General features: G+C 40.0%; 1 protein-coding gene and 1 long non-coding RNA gene across 3 annotated transcripts in view; one reads left to right on the top strand and one right to left on the bottom strand.

The window, feature by feature from the left end:
• Positions 1 to 8,846, top strand: part of diaph1 (diaphanous related formin 1) — a 100,545-nt gene extending 91,699 nt beyond the window's left edge. For both annotated transcript variants that reach the window (XM_016678478.1, XM_007565792.2), the window contains one exon: positions 6,900 to 8,846. In XM_016678478.1, coding sequence (XP_016533964.1) covers positions 6,900 to 7,084 — 185 coding nt within the window. In that variant the 3' untranslated portion in view covers positions 7,085 to 8,846. The remainder of the gene's footprint in view (positions 1 to 6,899) is intronic.
• Positions 8,847 to 11,365: 2,519 nt separating this feature from the next.
• LOC107837856 (uncharacterized) lies at positions 11,366 to 13,420 on the bottom strand. The gene is made up of 3 exons (XR_001663904.1): positions 13,317 to 13,420; positions 12,922 to 13,186; positions 11,366 to 12,165 (listed from the first exon to the last, which is right to left on the bottom strand). It is a non-coding gene; the product is annotated as an uncharacterized LOC107837856 (long non-coding RNA).
• Positions 13,421 to 23,370: the final 9,950 nt, after the last annotated feature.

The raw sequence follows: 23,370 nt of genomic DNA, 5'->3' as shown, positions 1-23,370 counted from the left end.
ATAATGTCCGGCGGCCTTTAACGGTAAGCAAAGGAGATGGTGTGTGTGTGTTCATTCACATGCAGTTTAGTGTGTGTTCTCAAATTGTAGAGGAGTGTGTGCAACCCAATCCGTCCCTCAATAGAAGCCAGATGTGAAGCTTTGTTACAGCACAGGGTAGCTCAAAGCCAGAGGGGGTAGACTGCTCTGCTTTTTTTTTTTTTCTTTTGATCTGAATTCTTTTAAACTTCATTCTTACTTATGCTTTCATTTTAATCTGTAAATGTGTTTACATATTGTTGTTGACTTGGCTCTTGCAGTTGTAAAACTCATGCTGTGGGTCCCGAGTTGACCTCAGTTAGGAAATATTTGAGTGCCGAAAGCTCTGCAGTAATAAACAGCGCTGTTGCATTTCTTCCAAATTCACTGAGACAAAAGTGTGGGGCGAACTGGAGGGAGAAGAGAACGGGAAGTAAAAAAAAAAAAAGAAAAAGAAACTGGGGCCCAGTCTGGGGTTCACTCAGTCACCCAAAACCCTGTTTGGTCACTTACACGCCTTTACAGGAAAAACTTGATCATTTATGTGAGAGAAAGAAACGAGTTATCCTCCCTTTATTATAGGAGGATGATCTGGAAAGTTTGCACAGTGTTACGCTGAATGTCTCCTTTTCTGCACCATCCTTTTCTTTTTTTTTTTCTTACTCTTCCCAAGTTGAGAGTTTTCTGACTCTTTTGAAGCTGGGCTGTGGTTTATTTGCAGTCTTTGTGAGAAGTTTATATTATCCTCAGCCATGTTTAAAGGTCATGTTTTTAGCTACCCATGTTGTGTTTGGAAGGCATGAGGCCAGAAAACCGCTTCATCAACATTAGAGGATGGTATTTTGTTTTTGTGTGTGTATTCAAGTTTTACTGGATGAGTTGAGTCAGAGGTCTTTATTTAGTGAAGCTGAAGGAGGAGATTTATCTTGATTCTCACTCTGCTGACACATATTTGGCGATTTTTCTTTTTTGTTTTTCTTTTTTTTTCTTTTTTTTTTTTTTGGAGCCTTGACTGCCTCCTCTGCAGAATGTGAGTGGATTTTGTAGATTTCAACAACTTACAGTCATATAAAAACTCTGTTGTCACAGGATTACTTTGGATTGTTTACTGAAAATCCTTTTGGAAATGATTGTGAAGTTGGGACATCCTCAGCTTTGACAGCTCATAAGGGAATAATTTTCATTTGATGCGATTACTCATCCTTTCCAACCCCCGCTATTGTGACACATAATGTGCATCTCACCCCTGGGCCAATATAACCAGTTAATGGCTTTGCTGCAATCTAATTTAATGTCCCTGCAGCTAAAAGCACCATTAGTTTAATCCTTGGTGGTGCAGAGTTTGGCATCATCAGATGTGACACAAACTGTTTCCAAAGACCCCAATAAGCATTTATTTAAGATGTCCTGAAGTGAAGTTGTGTGTTTGATATTTTTAAAAATTGATTCTTGTCACTTTTTACATGTTTCAAATTTCCAAAACTGGGGCAAATTAGTTGATGTCAAAGCTCTGTAGCCAGGATTAAAGTGACATCACTGATGGGCTCCAGGATTTACAACGCTTTCATCTTTGTTTCTGTTATAGAAATGAATGTTTAAGTTTTTCTAAAAAGTAGGCAGACATCTTCACATAACATTAGACTAATATAAATATTTGGCCAATTACTGCTGTCATTTCCAGGCACAGATGTCTTTCCCCTGGATTAAATCCTGATTATTTTAATCACTGTAAAGAACATGTCCAGACCCCCAACTATTAAAACAACAATTAATTTATTTTTTTTTTAAGTGTTTGGAAAATTTATTTTAAAGGGGCTGATTGTAGTTTATAGCTTAAATCAATTGATCCAATAAAAGTAACAATTTTGTTAAAAACATGCAATTGTTTCTCAAACATATTGACTGACTGTTGTGCCTCATTTGGATTGGTTGGAGAACTTGCATCTTTCTAACAAGGGCCACATATTTTTACTCTAAATTTATGAGTCTGGACTCTGATATTTTTCATTCTGATTTTGTTTCTAATGTCTGTCGGTATGCGAAGAGTTTCCCTCTCCCCTTTATATCCACCACTCACAGCTGCAGTGACTGCAAGCGCCACTGCTGAGCAATAAAAGACCATCGAGAACCTATTGAGTGTGTCGTCATGCTCATTGTGTCACTGCAGTTTTACTGAATGGTGTGCCACGAGGCTGCGGAGGCGATCTCCCCACTCACCTTTGACCTGTACCTCTGATCTGTGTTTGTGTGCATGTGGGATCCTCAGCTGCCTACCCTCCGTCTGTCTGCCACCCCCTCCTTCCTTAAGCACAAAAGGACAAAACACACACGCCAGATGCTCGCATGCCGATACAAAGACATGCAAATGAATGAAGCTAAACGCACATTAAGAGGATGGACGTTTTGTATGCAAAACGTCTAAGCTGTCAACTTCAAATCTTTAGTTTTGTAATGTTTCCGATTTTTTTTTTTATTTGAATTTAGACTAAAAAGCAGCTCTGAGAAATCAGTTGATTTGTGTTCAGATAGGATGTCTATGCTTTTTCAGCATTATTTAAGTGTAGATGAGTGTGGGAAAAGTTGAGAAGCGCATGGATTAATACTTGTATTTAGATTCTACTTTCTATTATCTAAATGTTATCCTCCTTTTCTTTTTCTCCTCCCTAATGCCCTTCTGTCTTTTTGTTTTACCTTGTGCCTTTCCCTCTTTCCTTTGTCTTTCTTTCCTGATGCCCTGCCTCTATTTATTATATTTGCCTGTGTGTTTTCCTTTTATGTTTTTCTGGTGTCTACTTCTCCTTCATTCTTTGTCTCATCCTTGTCCTACCTCCATCCCTTCCTTGTGTCTAACCCTTATATCCTTCCTTGTGTATTCCTTCCCTTTATTTTTTTATTTTTTATTTTAGGCACGTGTGTTCTAGAAGTCTTTAGAATATAAATACTAACGTTAACTAAGACTTTATGACAAAGTAAACCCAAAGAAGTCTCAACTTTCTCAATTTGAGTCTGGAAAAGCTTGGATGTTTTCCATGAGAATGAATAAGAATCCTGTTTGGATAAATTAAGTGGAGGAATGTTGTGTCTAAACACACTATAGACCCATCTGCTGGGTCATGACCCTCAGTGCAACATCCAATGATAGAGGCGACTTCCTGACAAAGTACCAATCACAACAGAGAGAAGGAGATAAAAAGCATAGCAACAATAGAGAGAGGCACACGCTGTCTGAGCACCGTCTGCAGGAATGCTTTCACAGATGCTCCCAAACACCAGCTACCATACAGGCGCTTAAAGCAGAATCAGTCCAACTGGACAAAGATCGTCCATCAAGCTGTGATTGAAAAAGCAGTGACGTCGTATGCGTCAATACCCACAGACACAATGAAATGCAACCATGTGCCCCAGTGGCAGAAAATGCTTAATGTTTTGGCGTCAATAGTTTGCTCAACAGCTTGCAGTGGTGCTAGGTGATGTCACTATTTCCCACAATCCTCAGCTGTGGAGCAGCAGTGTATTACCCAGAGCAGCCTGAGGAGGGAGGTATGTGTCCCTGGTAAAATGAACACAAGCTCTGCCCGCATCTGCAGATGCACCGTTATCTTGGCTGCATCACCATCATTATGTTGTCCTGTGTGTTTCTGGGCCATAAACAGTCTGCACAATACAGAGCAGAGGTTTAAACCACATCTTATTTCCTCGTGCTTCCGAGAAGTTTGACTTTCCTGTAATCTATAAAAGTGTTTTTTGTTTTTGAAGTACAAAGATGTCTGAAAAGTTTACTTAAAGACATTAATAGAACAGTGGGGGGCAGAAGAGGTTTTTAAAAAAAAAAAAAAAAAAGCCTTATGTCCTGCAATAAAGAAAGATGTCTGAAAGTCTGAAAAGTGGGGAAGTAAGACATAAAAAAAGCCTTTAAAGATTCTGATCTTTTTGTTTGGTTTTTAAAATGTTTTCAGCTTCTGGCTCCTTTGGAGTTACCTAGTTGAAGCTAAAATACAAATTTGTGAAGCAGTGTTGAATGTTGTTTTAGATAGACTCAACTAAAGTGGATAAAAGGCTGCTACTTATACAGGTCCAGTGTAAAGCTCTTTTCTTTTAGACTAGATAAACACAGCATTAATTTATCCCACAAGTTGTCTGTTTTTTTTGTTGTTGTTTTTTTTTTGTTTTATTTCTGCATGACTCTGGTATCAAATTTAGCCGGTTCGACAAACAAAGCAAACCTTTCTGAAACTAACTGAACTGAATTTGAGTGAAAAAGGAGCCAATTGCTCAAGAAAAAAACTTCAGTAACGCTTTAAGAAATGCTGAGGAAATGTTGCCCCAGACCGCTGTAAAAAGATTACGAGCTGTAATCGGAACATCATTTAAAAGTGAAGGACAAAAAGAAAACTTTGAGTGCAATTGCCTACCTGAACAAAGCTGCAGAGCATCTCTCATCCAGGTTGTTATTGGTTAGCGCAGGAATCACAACACGTTGTACAGCAGAACATTATCTCTCATCAGGTGCTCATTACTTCGCCTCCTGCAGTGTAATGTGTTGCAGACTTTTTTCACTTAGCTTTTTGTGCCACAAAGCTCCCTACGGTGTGTAAACATTCACCAGTAAACAGACCATCAACAGCCTTTATCAGCCCAACAGATCCTGCAAATGTGGTGCAGCCACTCAGCTTCATGCCAACCGCATGGATCATTTAGTCCATGTCCGAGATGGTGACCATGTTCAAAATGCATGCACTGTGCTTAGTAAAGCATGAAGAAATACTGCAGTGAGTTTTGTATTGCAGTTCTATAATAGTGAAAGACCCATAATTGGTTTCGTAATTGAATAAAGTTTGACATTTGTCAAGACATAGTTTATCTTCTCGGTTTAGATGGCTCTTATTATAATAGTTCTTTTTACAGGTTGATTAATAACCTAACCTGGATAAACCTACTGGATTATAATTTATGTAGTTAAAACATAATATTGATGTTTGGAACACGACTTTACTCAGTTTTTAGTAGATTGAGCTGTAAAACCACAGGAAAGTGCAGAAAATACATTATTTTTTTAGGAGACCTATTTGAAATGTACCATTTAAAAGAAGAGTTGATTTCCCTTTTTTAATTGAGCGTTATTTTCCTTTTGGTGTCTTTTGAAGTTATCTCGGCCCTGACAGCAACACACAGTCGCTTCTAGTTTTAAGGACAAATTTAAGTTTTCACCAGATTTCTTTTGTCCAACTTGGGAAATGTCTAAAATTGAAAACCAGTTAAAATGCTAGTTGTATTCTGGGAGTCTTTGTTTTCCTCTGTGTTATGCAAGTGTGAACCACATTAGGTTACAACTATATGTCTTGTCTTATTGCAGTATTCTCTTAAAAGTCCAGAGCCTCAATGCACTTGAGAGAAACGCCAAAATACTTTCAACATATTTCAGATCATCATTTTTCTCTTCTTCTATTTAAACTTAAGTGTTGTTGTCTAAATGTGTCTCTTTCCCATGCTGCTTCCTCTTCCTCTCCTCCTCGGCTCTCAAGAGGAAGAGGAGGAGGAGGAGGAGGATGAAAGAAGAGAAGCTGCGTTGACGGCCTTTGAAGAAGTTTTTCTCAACGGGTTTAAACATGTAGGACAAGCTTGTCACACATGAAGTCAGCCACACCAACATGTGCCGTTTCTCATGGTTTTTGGGTCATTTGCATAATTTCTAATTAGCACATTTCTGAGTAAGAAGGGATTGAATAGGGTGAGAGAAGAGGGAGTGTTTATGATGGGGAGAGATCTGTTTCCTACAGGAAACGGTGGAAGGGGATTGTTGCTACATTAGCTGTTGTGCTGTTTATTTAATCTGATATTTAAAAAAAAAAAAAGATTACAGGCCTAAAAATTGCAGCTCTGGATCCATACATGTTTCTCCTCTTTCTTTCTGTAGACTCGGTTTTGTCTCTGTCGGAGCTAGTTCTGGAAACGTGCTTGGTAAATCTGTGTGGAGTTTCTTTTGTGTGTCGTGCATCTCGTGTCGCTTGTTGAACCTCGGTTCATTTGCATGCCTATTTTAACTTACAGGACTGATGTTTGCTTTTTGGTTTTGCATTGTTTGCGTGAGGAGTGGAGACCTCTAAACGTTCACCTGGTGTAAAATAACAGCAAACACACAAGAGCAATCTTCCACTGACCTATATAGCTCAAAATGGCTGCTGCTGTACAGCTGTCCTCCTACGCAGCAAAGAGCGGTAAAGAATAAGCGGAGGAGAGGAGTGATAAGGCGGCTGCTGCTATGTAAGGAGATAACTGTAAGCAGGTAGATGAATGAAAAAGACGACGTCCTCAGGGTCCGATCCGTCATACTTATTCTCTTCATGGAATGTCCGTCTTATTTCTGTCAGCTCTCGTCATTCCTCTCGGCTTATTCCCTCTCTGACTCAAGTCTCTGTAGCCATTTTCGTCTCATTTTCATTCATCCCTCAGTGTTTAATCTTCCCACAGCATGAATCATGCTGCTGTTTAACCCGCTGCCTTACCTCTTGGGTTTTGCATACATAATTTCTGTTTGTTCCTCTCAACAACTCCGCTTTCTCTTCTCCCACTTCTGCCTTCTTCCATTTTATTCCCTTATTTTTGCTTCACTATATCAACAACACATTGACTTTGATCTAGCAATAGCACTAAGTTGTTCCAGATATTACATTAATGCGCTTCTCATACAAACCAATATTGGGCTTCTGTCTGTTTTGATTAAGTTGAGTTGTGAAATGTCTTTTTGACCTGCTCTTTCAATTCATCTCCGAATACGGTGTACCAGGGTTCCTACAAGATCTGAAAAATGTTTAGGAACCCAGGGTAACATACTTTAATGCCTTTTTTTTTTTTTTTAATCTCACTTTGTTTTCCTTTCTCAGCCAACCACCGGCGAGCTGGTCATGCAGTGACCAACATCCTGGCCAAAGAACTGATGCAGGAAGACACAACTTCATCCAGTAAAATCCCCAAAAAGAAGGCAAAGTCTGAAAAGGAGGAGCCAAAACTAGAAGGAGCAGAATCCTTGGAGGAGCTACTGGACCCTGTTCCCTCTCGGTCTAGTTAGGGCCTCCAAGTACAGAAGTTTTTTTTTTTTTTTTTTTTTTTTTTTTTAGATATATACATATACACTTTGGTATTGAAAACAGATTTTTATCCAATCCAGGGGCCAACAGCAACATGGCATTATTTTCCCTGATCCCTTTGCATGCATGGATTATTTTCAGGACTTCTTTCCTGCTCTGGGTTAGAGAGGGGCAGAACCAGAGGACCGACCTCTCGCCTCAGCATCAGCTTCTGAATGTTTGCCAATTTCTTTCATCAGCATGCACCTAAAGGTTAAAGTTTTGATCAAAGGGCCTTTTCCAAAGACTTCCTCAGGACTGAATCACCTCTTTTTATTTCATGTCAGAAATTACGGCTTATTTCCAGGATGTCTGAACAGTAAAAACTTTCTACTTTTTTTTTTTTTCCCAACAAGGTAAAACGTACTTCTTTGTAACATTTTGCAATACTGTGCATCTGTAATACTTTGTCCACGTGTTTTATTGAAGTGCCAACGAGTCTCATAATTTCACTTGCAGGTGTAGTCCAGTTGTAGTTCCCACTGCAGAGAGCATGTGGACCAGATCATTACGCTTCACCTGGGTTCATCTTGTAGACAGGATTTACCTCACGGGTGTGCATCAAACGGTTATTTTTGTATGAATAAAAACGTAGACCATAACCTAAACCGTAATGGGGAGTGAATTTACATTGAAACCAAAAATATTTTTCAAAGTGTGGTTTCATACAGACATACTGTAGCCTCAGTAGTTTGCATTCCTCTGTTTTGTTTTTTGTATACGAGAAGAACTTGAGTGTGAAATTATCCGCTTATATTTAGTTTTGTGTGCACAAATCTATGCGTGCGTGTGCGTGTGTGTGTGCGTGTGTGTTTGCTTGCAAGTTTCAGCGTTTGCGTGCACATGTGTGTTGCCATCTGTAATTACTGTACAATACCAACCGGGCTGTCATGAATGATGATCTTGTGGTCTTTCTGCTGAGAGTATAGCGCACTGGAAAACAGCCCAGAAACTGCTGAGACAAGTATCTGTGTTCACTTGTTAGTCTGTCTGTTCTCCCACTGAACTGCAGCCGTCGTCTCCGGATGTCTGGCCTCGCTCCTGTTTGTATTCTGCAGCCTTCAGCAGACGTGTTGCCATGATGTTTTGGTGTAAGACCTGACAGGAAGCACGCCAGGTTGATGTCAGCTGCTCAATGCAGCGTCTCCTCCTATGCAAATCCTTCAGTGTAACCTGCAGCCCAGTCAGTCAGTGCAGCACTTATATGGTATGTTCTGTAAAGATGAATGTTTACTTTTTTTTTTTCTTTGTTTATTTTGGGAGAAAGTGGCACTTAAAGGTCATGAAATGGATTCCACTGAAGCACTAGAGGTGTGGTAATGTCTGAGTCTGGATCTAGTGCTTTATTTTTTTAATCTTGAAACACAGGAAACATCCACCTGCACAAAGCATCTCATTGCTGTAATTAAACCGATGTAACTGCTGTTAATGATATTCTGTGTTCAGGTAGGCAGCACTAGATTGTAAGCTTTCAACAGTAAGAACATCAGAACACCACTGGAATATTCTGCCCGAGTTATTTTGTTTTTTTTCTTTTCTGTACTTTCTTTTTTTTTTTGGTCCTTCTATAACATATATTGTTCTAAATAACCTTTTACAATAATTTTAATTATTCGTTTTCAGCAATTGCTTTACACAATAAGAAAATGCACATTCCTTCTCTAATTTTGAATTAAAATGTCTTAAATTAAAGTGATCGCTCTGTTTTTGCCTGGTGATATTTTCTACCCGTATACTTTCCTGTTTACCAATAGCTCCTTCTTTTGGGCTCTCTGTAAATTGATTGTGACATGTTTTTTGCAGCTCTGCTCCTCCCTCTCATGTAAACACATTGTGCTGTAAAATACCATCCAGTCACTGCAGTCTGGCCTTTTGTAATTTTATGGCCAAAAGGCAGCACAAGAATGAGTAAACAGTGGAGTTGATTATTTCTGCAGATAAATCCAAGGATTTTCCACGGCTCCAGTGTTTCCAGAGGGATTTTTCCAACATTGATTGCCAGTATCCAACAAGACAGCCTCCTCTTTGAGTGTGTGTGTGTGTGTGTGTGGGGGTGTGTGTGTGCGCGCGCGCGCGCGCGCGCACAGTGAGAGATATGGAAAATTACTCTGCAGTGTCATTGATACATGATTTTTTTTTTTTTTTTCATTCATAGACATTTCTAACTGGTTTTCTTGTTTTTACTGACACAGTATTCTTGAAAGCCAAAATACTTATGTGGCTCAGTAGAGCAAAACTTCGTTCAGACCAGCAGGCTACACGGGTTTAGCTGGCTTTTATTTCTAGACGGAGCTCTCGTTGTGGATAACCTTACTTTGGCTCCAATTGAAGAGTTGAGGGGCAATAAAACAGGAAAAAAACATTTTTCACACTTTCTCCATATTCAATAAATGCATCAAAACTTAAGAACTCCCATCAGTTTTGTATTATAAGCGTCAATCCAACAACAGGATAAAGTTTAGTCATTTGCTGTAATACATAGATAATCTTGTAACTCCATTTTCTTTTGGTAAGACGGAGTTTTGAAGAACCTGTAAATCGGTTTCTTAAGTTCCTTTTTTTTTTTTTTTTTTTTTGTTAAACAAGGGAATCAAGCAAAGCCTGACTGGTACAACTTTAAACTCTCTCCAACACAACATCCTAAAGTTTTCTGTCAGCGGCACAATTTTAGATGGTTTCAGACTAGAGTTGCACTCTGCAGCTCTTTAAAAATGATTTTGTCTATTTACAAGAATTCAAGAATCTCCAAATTTAGGAGAATATCCTAATTCTTTAGTGGGAATATCTAGAAATAAAACTATTTCTTGAAGATCCTGCTAGTGGAACATTGTGCATGATTTATTTATTTTTTTCTGCTCTGGAAAAGTCTGAAAAGCAAAACTGTTCTTCCTTACAGGTTTAAATAATTCAGTAACAACCTATTCCTGGAGCCTGCAGCTACTTTCTGTGCATGTGCTTTCTATTCTAGATAGGGTTACACATAAATTCTGTCTCGTTCTCATACATCCTGATCCCTTAAATTAGCCTGAAAAACTGAATTCAGTGTTGCATTCATTCTTTGTCAGGCTTTTTCAGACTAGAATGTAAATTCTGCCATCTTGGTGAAGCCCGACTCGCTTCGCTGATGTTTACTGGGCTGTAAATTTACAGAGAAAGTTGAGCAGAGCTCCACGTTTATGGATAGATGCGAGTCCAGTCAGAGGGCCTTAAAACCACAAAACACTTGTTAAACCTAGAATTTGTCATTTTGGGAATGGCCCATTTTACACTCGCGTCAGTAATAATTTTAGAAGCATTCTTCAACAGCGCACGCTTTCATGCAGTTTTTTGCAACTTGCTGTGCCAGTCTCGTGCAAAAGGAGTTGTGCATCTCAAAGCCGTTACAGTAAACATCCTGGAGACGTTGACTCGCGCTCTCATGTCTCTCCCATGCATTCTTCAGGAACCCGAAGCTTCCTTTCACCCAATTAGCAGGACCAGTTACCACCAGAAAAACCACAGCTTCCTTTAATCCTTTATGACCTTCTGCTTGGCTTGCAAACGTGAACGCCAGAGGGCAGAAATCGTTCTGGCCCAACACTAAAGACCATTTTAAGATGATATTTAATAAATTCTTTATTTTTAGGGTTTCTTGGTCATACTTGCTGATTATCAGAACATGCATGTAGATGAATATTTTTCATCTTAATCCTCATTTAAGCTAACGTGGACAGTTGTTGATAGAAATATCATGCTTTTGATTAATATAAGGATTGTATCCATTGTGTATTTTATGAAGGTTCATATGGTTGGTTAAAGTCAGATACTTGAGCTTAGGTTGGAAGCGGTGATGTTGAAAGTAGCGTGCAAAGTTATAAAATCAATTTTTAAAACTGTTTGCTTTTTTTTTAAACTCTGAACAACTGAAATTACTCATGAATCTGACTGCAAGCTATTTAATGTGCATTTAACAGAATTTCAGAAAGTTAATAGATTTTTTTGTTGAATGTGTGCCGCCTCCACTTGACATACAGTAAGTCCTTCCTCAGCAGCATCAGCCAGTTTCTGCAACAGTTAATCCTAACACATCCCTTTTGAGAGCGTTTTCTGTCTTTTTTCAGCTCCCATCAGGGTTTTCCCAACGTGTTGGAGAGTAAAGGGTGTGGCACCAAAGCTTCGTACCACTTAAACTTACACACTGCCACTTTTAGACGTCTCCCAGAAACATACAGCTGATCCATGGCTTTGTTTTACAGCCCTGTCTTACAATGAAATCTATAAACGGTCTTAACTGCTGCAAATTTGAAAGCCTGAACTGTATTTTCACTTTCTAATTAAAACCAGAGGTGGGCAGTCTGGGAATTTTTTTTTTGTTTGTTTTTTGTTTTAAGATTTTATTCTTTAGTTATTAGTTTTGTCAAAAGTATTAATATTCATATGTTCAGATATGCTAGACTTTCACAGGGCACCCTATTTTTATTTTTTTTCTTTAAACCAGATGGTCTTACAGCATAAACGAGACAAATATAGGCAACAGGTGTAAGATGGTACTGAGGAAAAAAACTATTTAGGGAGAAAAACTTAAAATACTTGACGTATTTATCTTGCAGCTCCATTATTTATCATTTTTTTATTCTAATAGTTTTCAGATATGAGGGTTACCAGCGATTTATATAGAAGTCTCATTACTATGAGTTTCAGGTCCTCCTGATTCCCAGACTCCATGACATTCTGAGGAGCTAGAGGAGATTGGTATGCATGCGTCAGTCTGTGTGCGTGTGTGTGTGTGTGTTCATGGTGTTAAAAGTGTGAAGGGGGTCTACGAGAGAAAAGAGCTCCGAATAGAAGAAAAGGAGGCAGTATAATTGGCTTTGGCAGTGCCAGACAACACAATGACAGGGCATTGATAGAGGAATGAACTCTGGGGAGCAGGGGACCAATGGAGGAGCAGGAGGCTGTTTTTCACAACCTCTGATTGGCCGAGCAGCGAGGCTGTCGGTCTCCAGGTAGCAAAGTGAATCTCGGTGCATATCTGCCACCCTTCCTGGAGGAGAGAGGGAGGGAGGGAGAGAGCACTGGAAGAGCTGCGACCTCAGCTGTGGGGAAAACAATGAATTTACATAAACAGAACATGTGATGTTTTATGCTCTGCGTCATCTCTTCTCTTCTAGCTCCTCTCTCCTAACTAGACCAAACACCCATCAGTCAGATTTCTCTTCAACCAGTTTGGATTTCTTTGGCTGCCCTTAGCATCACCACGCCAGAGGCTCTGAAATAAATGTTTAGTTTATCTTTAACTTGGCTGTAAAACCCCTCAGTGGTTCTTTCTCTCTGTTTCTAAAGCTTAAGCTGGACGTTGTTCAGCATTCCTGCTGCTCGAGGGGAGAAATATACACCGGAGTGGCATTTAAACTCCAACAATACTGACTTTTACTGACTACTAATGAAGCTAAGAAGGTTTGTTCTTAGTACATCATTTGCATGCACCAGTGTATGTCTATCCTTATCCCAGCTCTTCACACATCTGGAAAAGTTGTCACCATATAGCTTTCCGCTGCATAAATAAACTGAATTATATGAATATGAATGAGTAAGGTTTGCTGTTGCATTGAATTTGCCTTCAAGTGCCACTGCATCTTAATCTTTTTCATTCAGTCCTCCTGCATCAGCCGTTATAGCTTTATGATTTCAACATGATCGGATTACTCGGCTGTTTGTACAACATCCTCCATGTGACACACAATTAACAGTTAATTAAAAAGGGACCAGCGGTGTCAACCGATTGGCTGTGCCGCCGTACCTGTGAGTGACATCTCCATCATCTCATGGCGACCGGTCGTCGCCCTGAAGCAACAGGATTCAAGCCCAGAAATCATCTCTCTGACTTGTGCAGGAATCTGTCCATCTGAGTTTATTTATAGTTGTTGAGCTGCTTCAACTATTTCTATAAATATTAACATTTTGTCTAATTGTGTGGCCCTTTTAAAAAAAAAAAAATCTTCTGCTTGCCGTTTAATTTCCATGTCTTTGTCCTTGGTTTCCTCATTGCTCGCATGACTCTTTCCCTGAAACAAAAATATTTCTGCTGAGAAAACATTCAGCTCATCCTGCCTGTCGGCACAAACATCTGCAACTGACATCATGTTGGGAAGAGGCCTTTGATGTGTGCATGTGTGTGTGTAGTAAAGCGTATACCTCAGACCTGAAGACATCCACCAGCGTTAAATGCCATTGAAGAGCAAATGTGAGATTTGTAAAGGATGTTCTGTATTTCTGAAGGAGACCACCACGATGTTTTCTGGTCAGAAATCGAGACAAAATATGACCTGTAACCAGGTGAGGTTAAAGAACTATTATTTTTGGACCAGCAGTTCCTGAAGCACATTATGTTTCACTTTATCTTTTTCATTTCATTTCCATGTTGGATTAGTTGTATTTTGTTTATAAAAATTTAGGTTGAAAAATCAAAGTCTACAAATATAAACTGCATGTCTAAGACATTTTAAGATAAGTTGATTTTTGTTTTATTCTTGGAATATATGTCTGATTCAACTAATTAGAAACATTTTAATATTTATTCTATTGTCCACTCGACTCCTTTTTTTCTATTTTATTTTTGGTCTTTCTTTTAATAAAAGGCTCAGTAATTTTGCAGTTATATTATGTATTGACCCTTTGCACCTGACGTCACGCTCTTGGAAACTCCTCCCGCTCCACCATGACGGAAGTAAAAAAAAAACAAAAACCAAAAAAAAAAAAAACAAATTGTAATGGCTGTCAAAAACACACACATGGTAATTTTATCCAATTGATTTCAATTTAAAAAATGGATATAGGATGCTGCGCGGTCAGCTGCACAAACAAACAAGGGTGGAAACCAAACTTGTCATTTTATTACTTTTAATAAAGAAAGATAAAAGTAATGACTGTCAGCCCTCGGTTTAACCGCGGATTCGCAGCTTTCAACACATTTTAAAAGGTAAGAACTTAAACATTCATATACGCTACAAGTAATTATGATTAGAAAGATGTCAAATATTGCATTGTAGCGAAGTGCCTATCGGTAACCATGTCATGTAGCCTAGCATATACCGCTACATGGTCTTCTGTACGTTTTTAAGGCTGCTCCGGTGTAAGGGGAGACGCTGTTTATGACAAAGTGACATAAATCTTGTGGGTAATTCCGGAAAAGTCGGTAATTTGATTAACAAATCTGGAGGTGTCGAGGTATGGGTCGGTTTCTAAGCTAGCTATTTCCAACTTTTACATTTGGAAATACCCGTCATAGGAGCCCCAACCAGGTGTGTCACTTTCAAAGATAAATTATCTCGACTTGGAAAAAGTACAAGCCATGAATAAACTGGCAAAACAACTTTGGAAAACAATTTCAGTCAGTCGCACAGGTCAATACTACCATCCCTTACTGCCGACGTCCATCATGGCACTAAGAATGGTTAAGTTGGGTAGTTGCAAAGGGGCCAGTCTTATTCTGATAGGTCTCTCATGTTGGCGATAATTACAAACAGTACCAGACGGATTATATTTTCTGATTTTTTTCTTGTGAAGTTTGCTTTATTTTATTACGCAAAAATGTACAGAGAGAAACATTAAATTTTGTTTTAAATGGGTTAACCTCTAGTCTCTCCTGTTTTATTTTTTTCCCTGTCTCGTCATCCATGGATTATTTTCTCTGATACTTACTGGTTAAATAAAGGAGGAAGTAGATCTTCTCTCTGCCTTCACTGGCATGATGAAACTATGAAACTTGATTTTTGCTGTGCTCCTTCAAAATACCAATCATCTCAAATTTTTTTTAGTATCTTCCCAGATATCATGCCACATATTAACGGAACACCTTCTCACTGTAGGTTTAAATCATTACAAGAGCGAGCTGAGGGTAGGGCAGCATCCATCCGGTTTGCAGGTTGTATTGAAGGCTGATGCAAACAGAATATCAGTACACACCAGAGGTTACAGAGCCATGTTTATCCACATAGTGCTACTTTTTACTACCCTTTGATTTAGTCACAATCACACAGGCTGCCAGTGATCCCTATAAAGCCTTTACATGTGTAGCAAACAAATAGTGTGGGCACTAATGTCTTGTTTACTACTAAACTCAGTGGCATTGTAGATGCAACAAACCTGACATACAGCTGTTCTTAAGCAAGCGGCGACCTTCTGATTGTGTGAGTTGTAAATCATTCTGGTGGTGTGGTAAACGGGGGAATGCTATGTAAAATGAAATTTCGTTAAGCTTATAATATAATGTTATTTCTTCATCAAAGAAAACACACCTGGAGTGTTGCTTTGACTCTGTCATATTTTTTGAAAAATCCTTGAATCTCATGTGGCAGCTCATCCAACGAATTACTTCTCAGTGCAACACTGGTAAAAAAAAAAAAAAAAAAACCATTGTAAATGGCATCATGGGAAACATTGTTGTGATGACTTCTTGAAGGTGAAGCGTCAGAAAGAACAGGAGCTTCTTAAAGAGACAGGTTTAATTTCTAGCTGTCAAATTTCTTTTAGGATATGTTTGATATCCACAACATTTTTATAGGAACTCAAGGTAACATTGTTACTTGATTGTGTTATAAAAATCCACAATGTGCCTGGAAAATACATAGGCCTTTCAAAACTGGGACATGTAACTTTTATTTAAAAAAAAAAAAAGTTTTGTACATATTTGTTAAAACTGTCACTATGTTGTGGCAGTATGAGACACACTATGGGGAAAAAAAATTTAAACTCACCAATGACTGCGGATAAATGGTTTTCCTAAATACGGTAACTTTTTTCCTCAATCTAGCAGTGCATACACAAGGATGATTGACAGCACTATGACCTTCCACCTGGCTCTGATTAGTTACATACCTCAGCTTTAATGTTATCTCTGTGCTATTTGTGTTGGGTAGATGTGATTCTTTAAACTCAACTCCCAAACAATCCACCTACTACTTATTATTTTATATTTGGCAGCAAGTGTCTGAACGGAAACTCTCAGACAGAAAGTGTTCAGACGTTGTGTAGCTGATAATATTTGCGGTTTAAGCACAGACAATAATAATAGCTGTAGATTTTGTAGTAGATAAGTTTTTGCCTTCAGGGGAACCAATCTCAACACTCCTGTGCTCGTTTTAAGCGCATGTAGTTTTAGGGCAGAGACGGTGACAGCAACTGAGAGAGAAAAACATGATGGAACAAAGTTGAAATGATGCTAAAATTCATGTGGAAATCCCCCTGAAGCTATTGTGTCTCCTCCAGCAGTCAGGCTGAAGTCACAAGAGTCCGACTCTTTGACCCACATGAAGAGATCTTTCTTTCATTTGCTGCATGTTTGTGCTTGCAGGCCCGGTCACACAGTACACTGTGCCACAGAGGGTTAAATTTTGATTACACTGTGGTAGAGATCATAAAAATAAAGAGCTTTTGAATTCATTTATAATATTTGTAGCCGCGTGTTGGTATGCCTGCCCCGCCCCTCTTGCACCCTTTACGTCCACTCACATCAGCGGAGGTCAGGGAGATGTCAGTCAATTGACCTACATCAGCAGAGTCTGCGGCAGTCTGATTTCCTCGGGGTGCAGTGAGTTTCTGGGTGTGGTGTATCTGTGGTGCAGACACACGACTTGTAGGAATGTCTGCATCTAAGGAGGGTCAGCACTTAAAAGAGGACTGCATCCACAGTGACATTTCAAGGTTTTTAAAAAAAAAAAAAAAGGAAAAACTGAAAAACCTTAAATGACACATTCCTGTTCACAGTCCTAAAGATGAACACGGATTATTTTCTTGAACCGTTTTTTTATGCTGTCTCTTTAAACTTTGACCACGTAATTACGAGAACATTTCTCGACCTTCATATAGCGTATTTTTATTATTGGGAGACTAAATGCTCAGAAATAAATGTTCTTCAGGTGAAGTGAACTCAGTTTTGTCAAAACGACAGTCTGTTAACTTTGTGCTGAATTTTAGCTTATCAGTTGGTATTGTTTATTAAAGCAGACCTAAAATAAATAATGTTTGGCTAATTAAAATAGTGACTAATAGGTCGTAGTAGGATCCAGCAGGAGATGAATCGGCTGATCTGGGCCTCATCTGCAGCTTCGCAGGCGATGCTTTGATCATCACAGGAAGCACAAAGCTGAGGCAAAAATAAAAGCTCTTGATTTAGTGGTCTGTCGACATTCAGACCCTCAAATATGGTCATGAGATTTGGATCGTAGCTTAAGAGAAGGAGGTCCAAGACCCAAGCGACTGAAAAGAGCTTCCTCCATAGGATGAGCATTAGAGATATGGTGAGGAGAGAGCAGGCAGGCTTCTAGGGCCGTCCAGCAGGGAGGAGACCACAGGCCAGAACAATAACTCTGTATTCTATATACAGAGGCTTCTGGACCCAAGATTTAGATTCAAAAAGTGACCATGGGAGCAGAAATATTAGTTTCTGTACTTTTTTATGTCTGAGAAAATACTATTCATTCAGCTTATTAATATAAAAAACAATGTCATCTCAAGGCAATTTATTAAAAATAATTTCAATTCAATTACGCATACATTCCAATTGATGCTAGGGTTGGGCTTCAAAATACATTTAAAATTTTTAAAGAAAAATTAAGATAAATGAATTTCTTCTCCTTCTGACATGAATCGAAGTGCTGACGGTAAAATAAGACTCCACAAAAAAAAAAGTCAAAGACAATACCAAAGCACCCGGAGAACAAAAATGATGTCACTCCTTTGCTTTGTTGCCATGGTTACATTCACCTGCTGCTGTCAAACATCAGTATTTTCTTTGTCTCCTCTGTGTGTTTGGGTTTCCTCTAGTTTTATTTCCCTTCACCTTTGTTCTAGTGGATTTAATGTTTTCCGTTTCATATATGAATTTATTTCATATACATTTAAGAGGCTCTGCTCGACTACCTGGTAAAACGGAGGCACAGGTGGTGGCAGAGGAATGAGTAAAAACAAAGACGAGTGCGTGCATACACAACTGGAAATGACCCACATTAAAAAAAAACACACACGTCGATGTGATAATATCGCTGCAGCTCAAAAAGGGCTGGTGGTCTCCAACAAAGGGCAATAAAAACTGGGCAGTGATGCTCAGTCAGGCAGAATATATGACAAATTGGAAGTGATGAGAAGAAACGATCAGGCAAGAGACCAACAGCTGAAGTGAGATTTGCAGACAGTTCCAGCTGGAAGTGTTTTCACTCTGAATCACAGCTTTGTGCTGGTAACATAAAGGAGAGATGGGTCAAGAGCTCCATTTGATTTATTTATTTTTTTTAAGGAAGTTGCACCTCAGTGCAAAGAAGAGGATGAATGCTGCATTCTGGTCCAATTTGTTCAGACACTCGGAGAGGGGGGCGGTGGACGAGACATGCCACAAGTCCACAAGTCTTTGTTTAGCTGCATTATAGTAAGCAGCTTACAGTCTCGCTGCAGAGCTGCTGCTTTATACGTGCTGGGTGGGTGAGACGGGGGCAGGCAGTGCAGAGGGGAGACAAAGAGGCGACGAAGAGGAGGAAGGCAAAAAAAACAAACAAAACAAAAAAAAACAAGACATGCAGTCCCATCATTTCCTGGTGATCTACTGTCTGCGATGCCAACGTCCCTCGTCTGTTCGCGACCTGTTTCCAGGGAGGTATCTGTCGCCCCTCCCTGTGCTGCCCAACAAAGGCGAGAGAGAGGAGGGATGGAAGTGGATGGTGGGGGTTGCCATGGAAACTGAGTCTTTCGCCAGCCGACTTCATCTGCCGTTGCGTGGCGAGGCGCCGCGGCAAGAAGCGGGCACATGAATATTTGATCTTTATGGACACAGACAGACGAGTGGGACACACTGCGATGATGTCCACTGGCTCCTCGGACGCAAATGCAGAGGGGTCACTGGAAGAGTAGGAAAAGAGGGAAGGAGGGAGGAATGGACGGTCGGGGTCAGCAAGACAGACTGCCAGACCACACTGCTATCTGGAGTAGGGGTCTCTGTTATTTGGCTTAACAAAAGACGGGCAAGGGAGCGGAAGCAGGAAAACATAATAAGAGGGGATAAAATAAAAGGATTTTATGAAGCAAATGAGATTTGTGTGCTGACAAAAATGCAGAGTAAAGGAAGCAAGAAGGAAGGGAGAGAACAAAGAGAGAGAGAGGTGGAGGGAGGGAGAGGCGACGTGCCATGAGAACAGTAAACTGGGGCACTGGAGCTGCTTTTTCCACTCAAATCTCTCCTCATTTTCCCTTAAACCATTCCGCAGTGTTTATAATTCATCATCTTAAAGGGCTGTTTTCCCTACAAGATAAACGCAGCGATGCAAACAAGAGATTGATGATTCATGCAGGTTTCCAAATAAGAGTGAACAGATTTGACTGTACTGGATCAAAAGGCTCAGGTTTACTGGTTTGCATCTCTAATCTGGGTTTATAGAGTCCATCCTCTTCATCCACAATTTTGCATTTTTATATGCATTCTCACGTTTGAGTTCATTTCCCGCAGACTGCACTGCTCCTGCTGATGGCTTTAGCACCTGTCCCCGAGCTCTCAGCCTTCAGCAGAGTCCCTCGCGTCTCGTCCACACTGCCGATTTTCAAATCACTGTCGGAACATGAGCTGCAGCCCCTGAAATATTCCCACGTTCCCCTCGGTTAAGTTCATGTCTTAAAATCCAGATTATTATCCCCCAGCGTTTAACAAGTATGCGACTTTCTCATGACTTCCTGTTGTGTGTCCGACTGCTAGCACAAGTCATCTTCACTGAGGATTTACGATGTGGCTGGAAATCTGTTCATTCCACAGATGTTTGACATTTCTGTCTGCTGCCACACAGGCAAAACTGACCCTGAGAGAAAAGGTGTATGTCTTCGTTTTAATTCAATGCAGTTGAAATGGGTGCAAGTAGTATTCACTATCCATCAGGTGAAATATAGTTGCAGTATTATAGATGGGGCCTGAGTAGGGCTGAGCGATATGGCTTGAGAATAAAATCGCTTTTTTTTTTACCAGATTTTAATACTTTTTTCCCCCTTGCTTTATTTTCTAAGAAAGAAACTACAAATGACATCAAATATTTTCAAAAAGTGACTTTTATATCAACCATCCCTTCTGTATGATAGATGCTACAGGAATTTTGTTTTATTACAAGAGTAGCCATGATCTTACCAGAATGAAGACGCAATTCAAGGGACGTACATAAAACTGAACTTGACTTCAAAGTCCGCTTGAAGCCATATTGTTTTTAACGACTGTGAACTTTTAGTTTTTCAAAGGAAGACAAAATCATATACTTTATAGGTTACATTGTAGCTTTTTAAATAGCATATTTTTTTTCATTTATCTTTCATAATTTTCACTTTTATTCATTGTACATCGTTTTTAACCCTTAAATAATTTTTAAATGAACAGATGCAAACATGATATTGTGTCTTGTCACAAACTGTAGACTGGACTACAGTTATTATTTCAGCCCCAATAATTTCAACAACATCTGATTGCTTTGTCATTGCATGCATTGATAGAATGGATACTAATGGCGGTAGAAACTAATGGCTAGGGCTAGGGGTTAGGGTGAAATTAAATTAATTGTCTAACATAATAAAAAAAATTGTTAGTGCTGTCAGGCTCAGAGTCTAAGAGGCTTTTCCTTTATAAAACATTTTTATTTATTTTTTTGCCTCCTATTTAGTGGAAATATTGATGTTGATGACTTTCTCCAAAATGATAACAGTGGACTGAGGGAAATGCAGCTTTATTTTGTAGCAATTCAAGAGCTAACCAGCTTTTATCGCTTCGCAAAAAAAATAATCAGCACAGAAACTCCAAAGCACACAAAGAAGCCATATATATATACATATACATATATATATATATATACATATATATATATATATTCTTTTTTTTGTCATAGGACCTCCAATAATTTAAAACTACTTTCACCCCTGCATACAAGTAAACATTTCGAAACAGATCTACCAATGTCTTTGTCCTTTGTGATGGACTGATGTCAGTTTTTAAATTCTGTGGACTGAAACGTCTTTTTTTTTTTTAGCAGTAATTTTTATAACGGCAATGGAAGAACAGTTTTTGGTTTGTTTTTAAACAAACAGTATGTGTAATGACGGGCTCCCAGTTTGAGTTTGCACTTCTTCTTCTTCTTTCTGACTCCAGTCCGAGGTGTGCTGGCTCAGCGCTGAGGGACGGGGAGGGGAAATGGAGAGCTGTTTGATGGTCTGGGGTTATTAGCTTGAAATATCCAGGCAACAGCTGCACCATTTCCGCAGCAGCACCTGTCAGCATGGCGTGGAGCTGTCGACATGCGCCTGTGTCAGTGCCTCCATGTCTGAGGGGACAGACCTTTGATAGCATGCACACGCTAACACTTTAGCACACAGTTGCTTTCTCAGCTAAAGCTCTGGCATGTGCAGCATCTAGTATATGTTGCAGAACATCTAATCTTTGATGCCAAATCGTTCACATGAATGATTTGGCATCGTTCATGTGAACGTGGGCGGCGGGGGGGGGGCACTCCCTTGCCCCCCCCGCCGCCCACCGTGCTTTAAGGCTTCTTTGTCACACGTTTTAGTTGACATCTTCCTCGCAGCTTCCTGCTAATTCCCGCTACTGAAATCTGGAATTTTCCGTAACTATGACAACAGCAGCGGTGGAGGAATTAGATGGTGCATGCTGCTGCCGGGGGTGTGGCAGCTGTATTTGTGTGAAAGCTGTGGGCTGCTTATATGCAGGGGGGCAGGGGGGTGTATGATGCGTGTGGTGGGATTGGGGTTATGCTGGCATGTTGTTGTTTTATGTGTGTTGGAAGCAAGGTGGGGGTGAGGGATGCCCTCAGACCACTCTACACCAGATGGAGGGTTCTTAATCTCCTGAAAACACAAATATGTATGGTACAACTCAGTTTTATTCACAATTCCTTGAATAGTTCACATGATTTTATTGCCTTTGGATGTAATTCCGCTCTCCTCTTGCCACTTGTCAATGAAGCAGTTAAACCTATTTAGTTGTCTAAATTCGCCCCTTTCTTCATCCCTCAGCTTTTCTTTCCTTGCTTCATTCCTGTCTGCCCAAAGCCTCCCCCCTCCTCTTTTCCCCCTGTCTGACTTCCATCCTCCCAGCTGAGAAAACAGGCCCAGAGAGCACTTGGCAAAGGAGACGCGGGGAGAGACAGAAGAGAGAAGGGTCTTTTCAGATCAAGAGACTAAAAAAGAGTTTTCAGCATTCAAAGGACGCATTGTGCTCTTGGTCCACATTGCTACAGCTCCATCTCTTGCGATTCAACTGAGCCAGCAGCCAGCACATTACTGTGTCTCTTTAAATCAGGGTAGCGTTAGCCGTAGCAACGTTCAGGCTTCGGTGCTTCGACGCTCTTCCTCGCTCCTCTGCCTGTCTGGCCTCCTTATTATCTGAGTCTGATGGGGCGCATTCCTCTCAGCTGAAATGATAAACGAAAACAGACTTTATGGAAACGGGGCTTGAAGTTTGGTAACTTCAGAGTGTTTGGTAGGATCTGAAGAGTCCTGGAAAGGATACAAGCATGAGGACAGCATGTGTTCATTCTTAATCAGAGCAGGACATTTGATGCTTGATTCTGCGGAGGACCCTGAGGGAGTATTTTTAGAGTTGGCTGAGGTTTTTATTCCTCTCCCTTCCCCCTTAATTATTTTTTATTGTGACATCTATCAAAAGAGGAACGTATTTTCCGACTCTGCACTGGCACAAATCACATTCTTTTGACAAAATAAATCTTTATAGAGGGTGTCGTTCAGCTTCAGTGCTAAAGTTCAGGGGTAAACTGGTCTTTGTGTTTCCACCAGTGGATATTCACAGAGCAGTGCTCTGTCCTCCAACATGTGGCGACACAGAGACAGCTGCAGGATGGGAGGAAGGAGGAGGACATGGGGAGGGGGAAGGAGGGTGAGAGGCAAAGGGGCGATCAGGGAAGGAAGGCGAGAGGAAACCAGTGGAGGAGGATGAGGAATGAGGGAGCACTCCTTCCTCTCGCCTCACCTCTGAAGGGTTAAAAAAAATTACCAAACACGCGGGAAACTCGCTTCCTCTCCCGCCACAAGCAGCCAGAAGCGTCACATCCTGATTTCTTTCCTTCCAGCAGATCCAATATAACCTCCTCGCATTACATAATGTTTTCCTTTTCCAAGCTCAGATACTGAAAATCTTATTTTTGCTTTAGTACTATGGAAATAAAAAAAATAAACATCAGAAAAAACAGCTTTTTGTAAAATC

The sequence above is a fragment of the Poecilia formosa genome, unplaced genomic scaffold, assembly GCF_000485575.1.
Source record: "Poecilia formosa unplaced genomic scaffold, Poecilia_formosa-5.1.2 Scaffold183, whole genome shotgun sequence".
NCBI classification, from domain to species: domain Eukaryota; kingdom Metazoa; phylum Chordata; class Actinopteri; order Cyprinodontiformes; family Poeciliidae; genus Poecilia; species Poecilia formosa.
The sequence above is the reverse complement of the archived record's forward strand: the minus strand, read 5'-3'. Positions and strand labels throughout refer to the sequence as shown.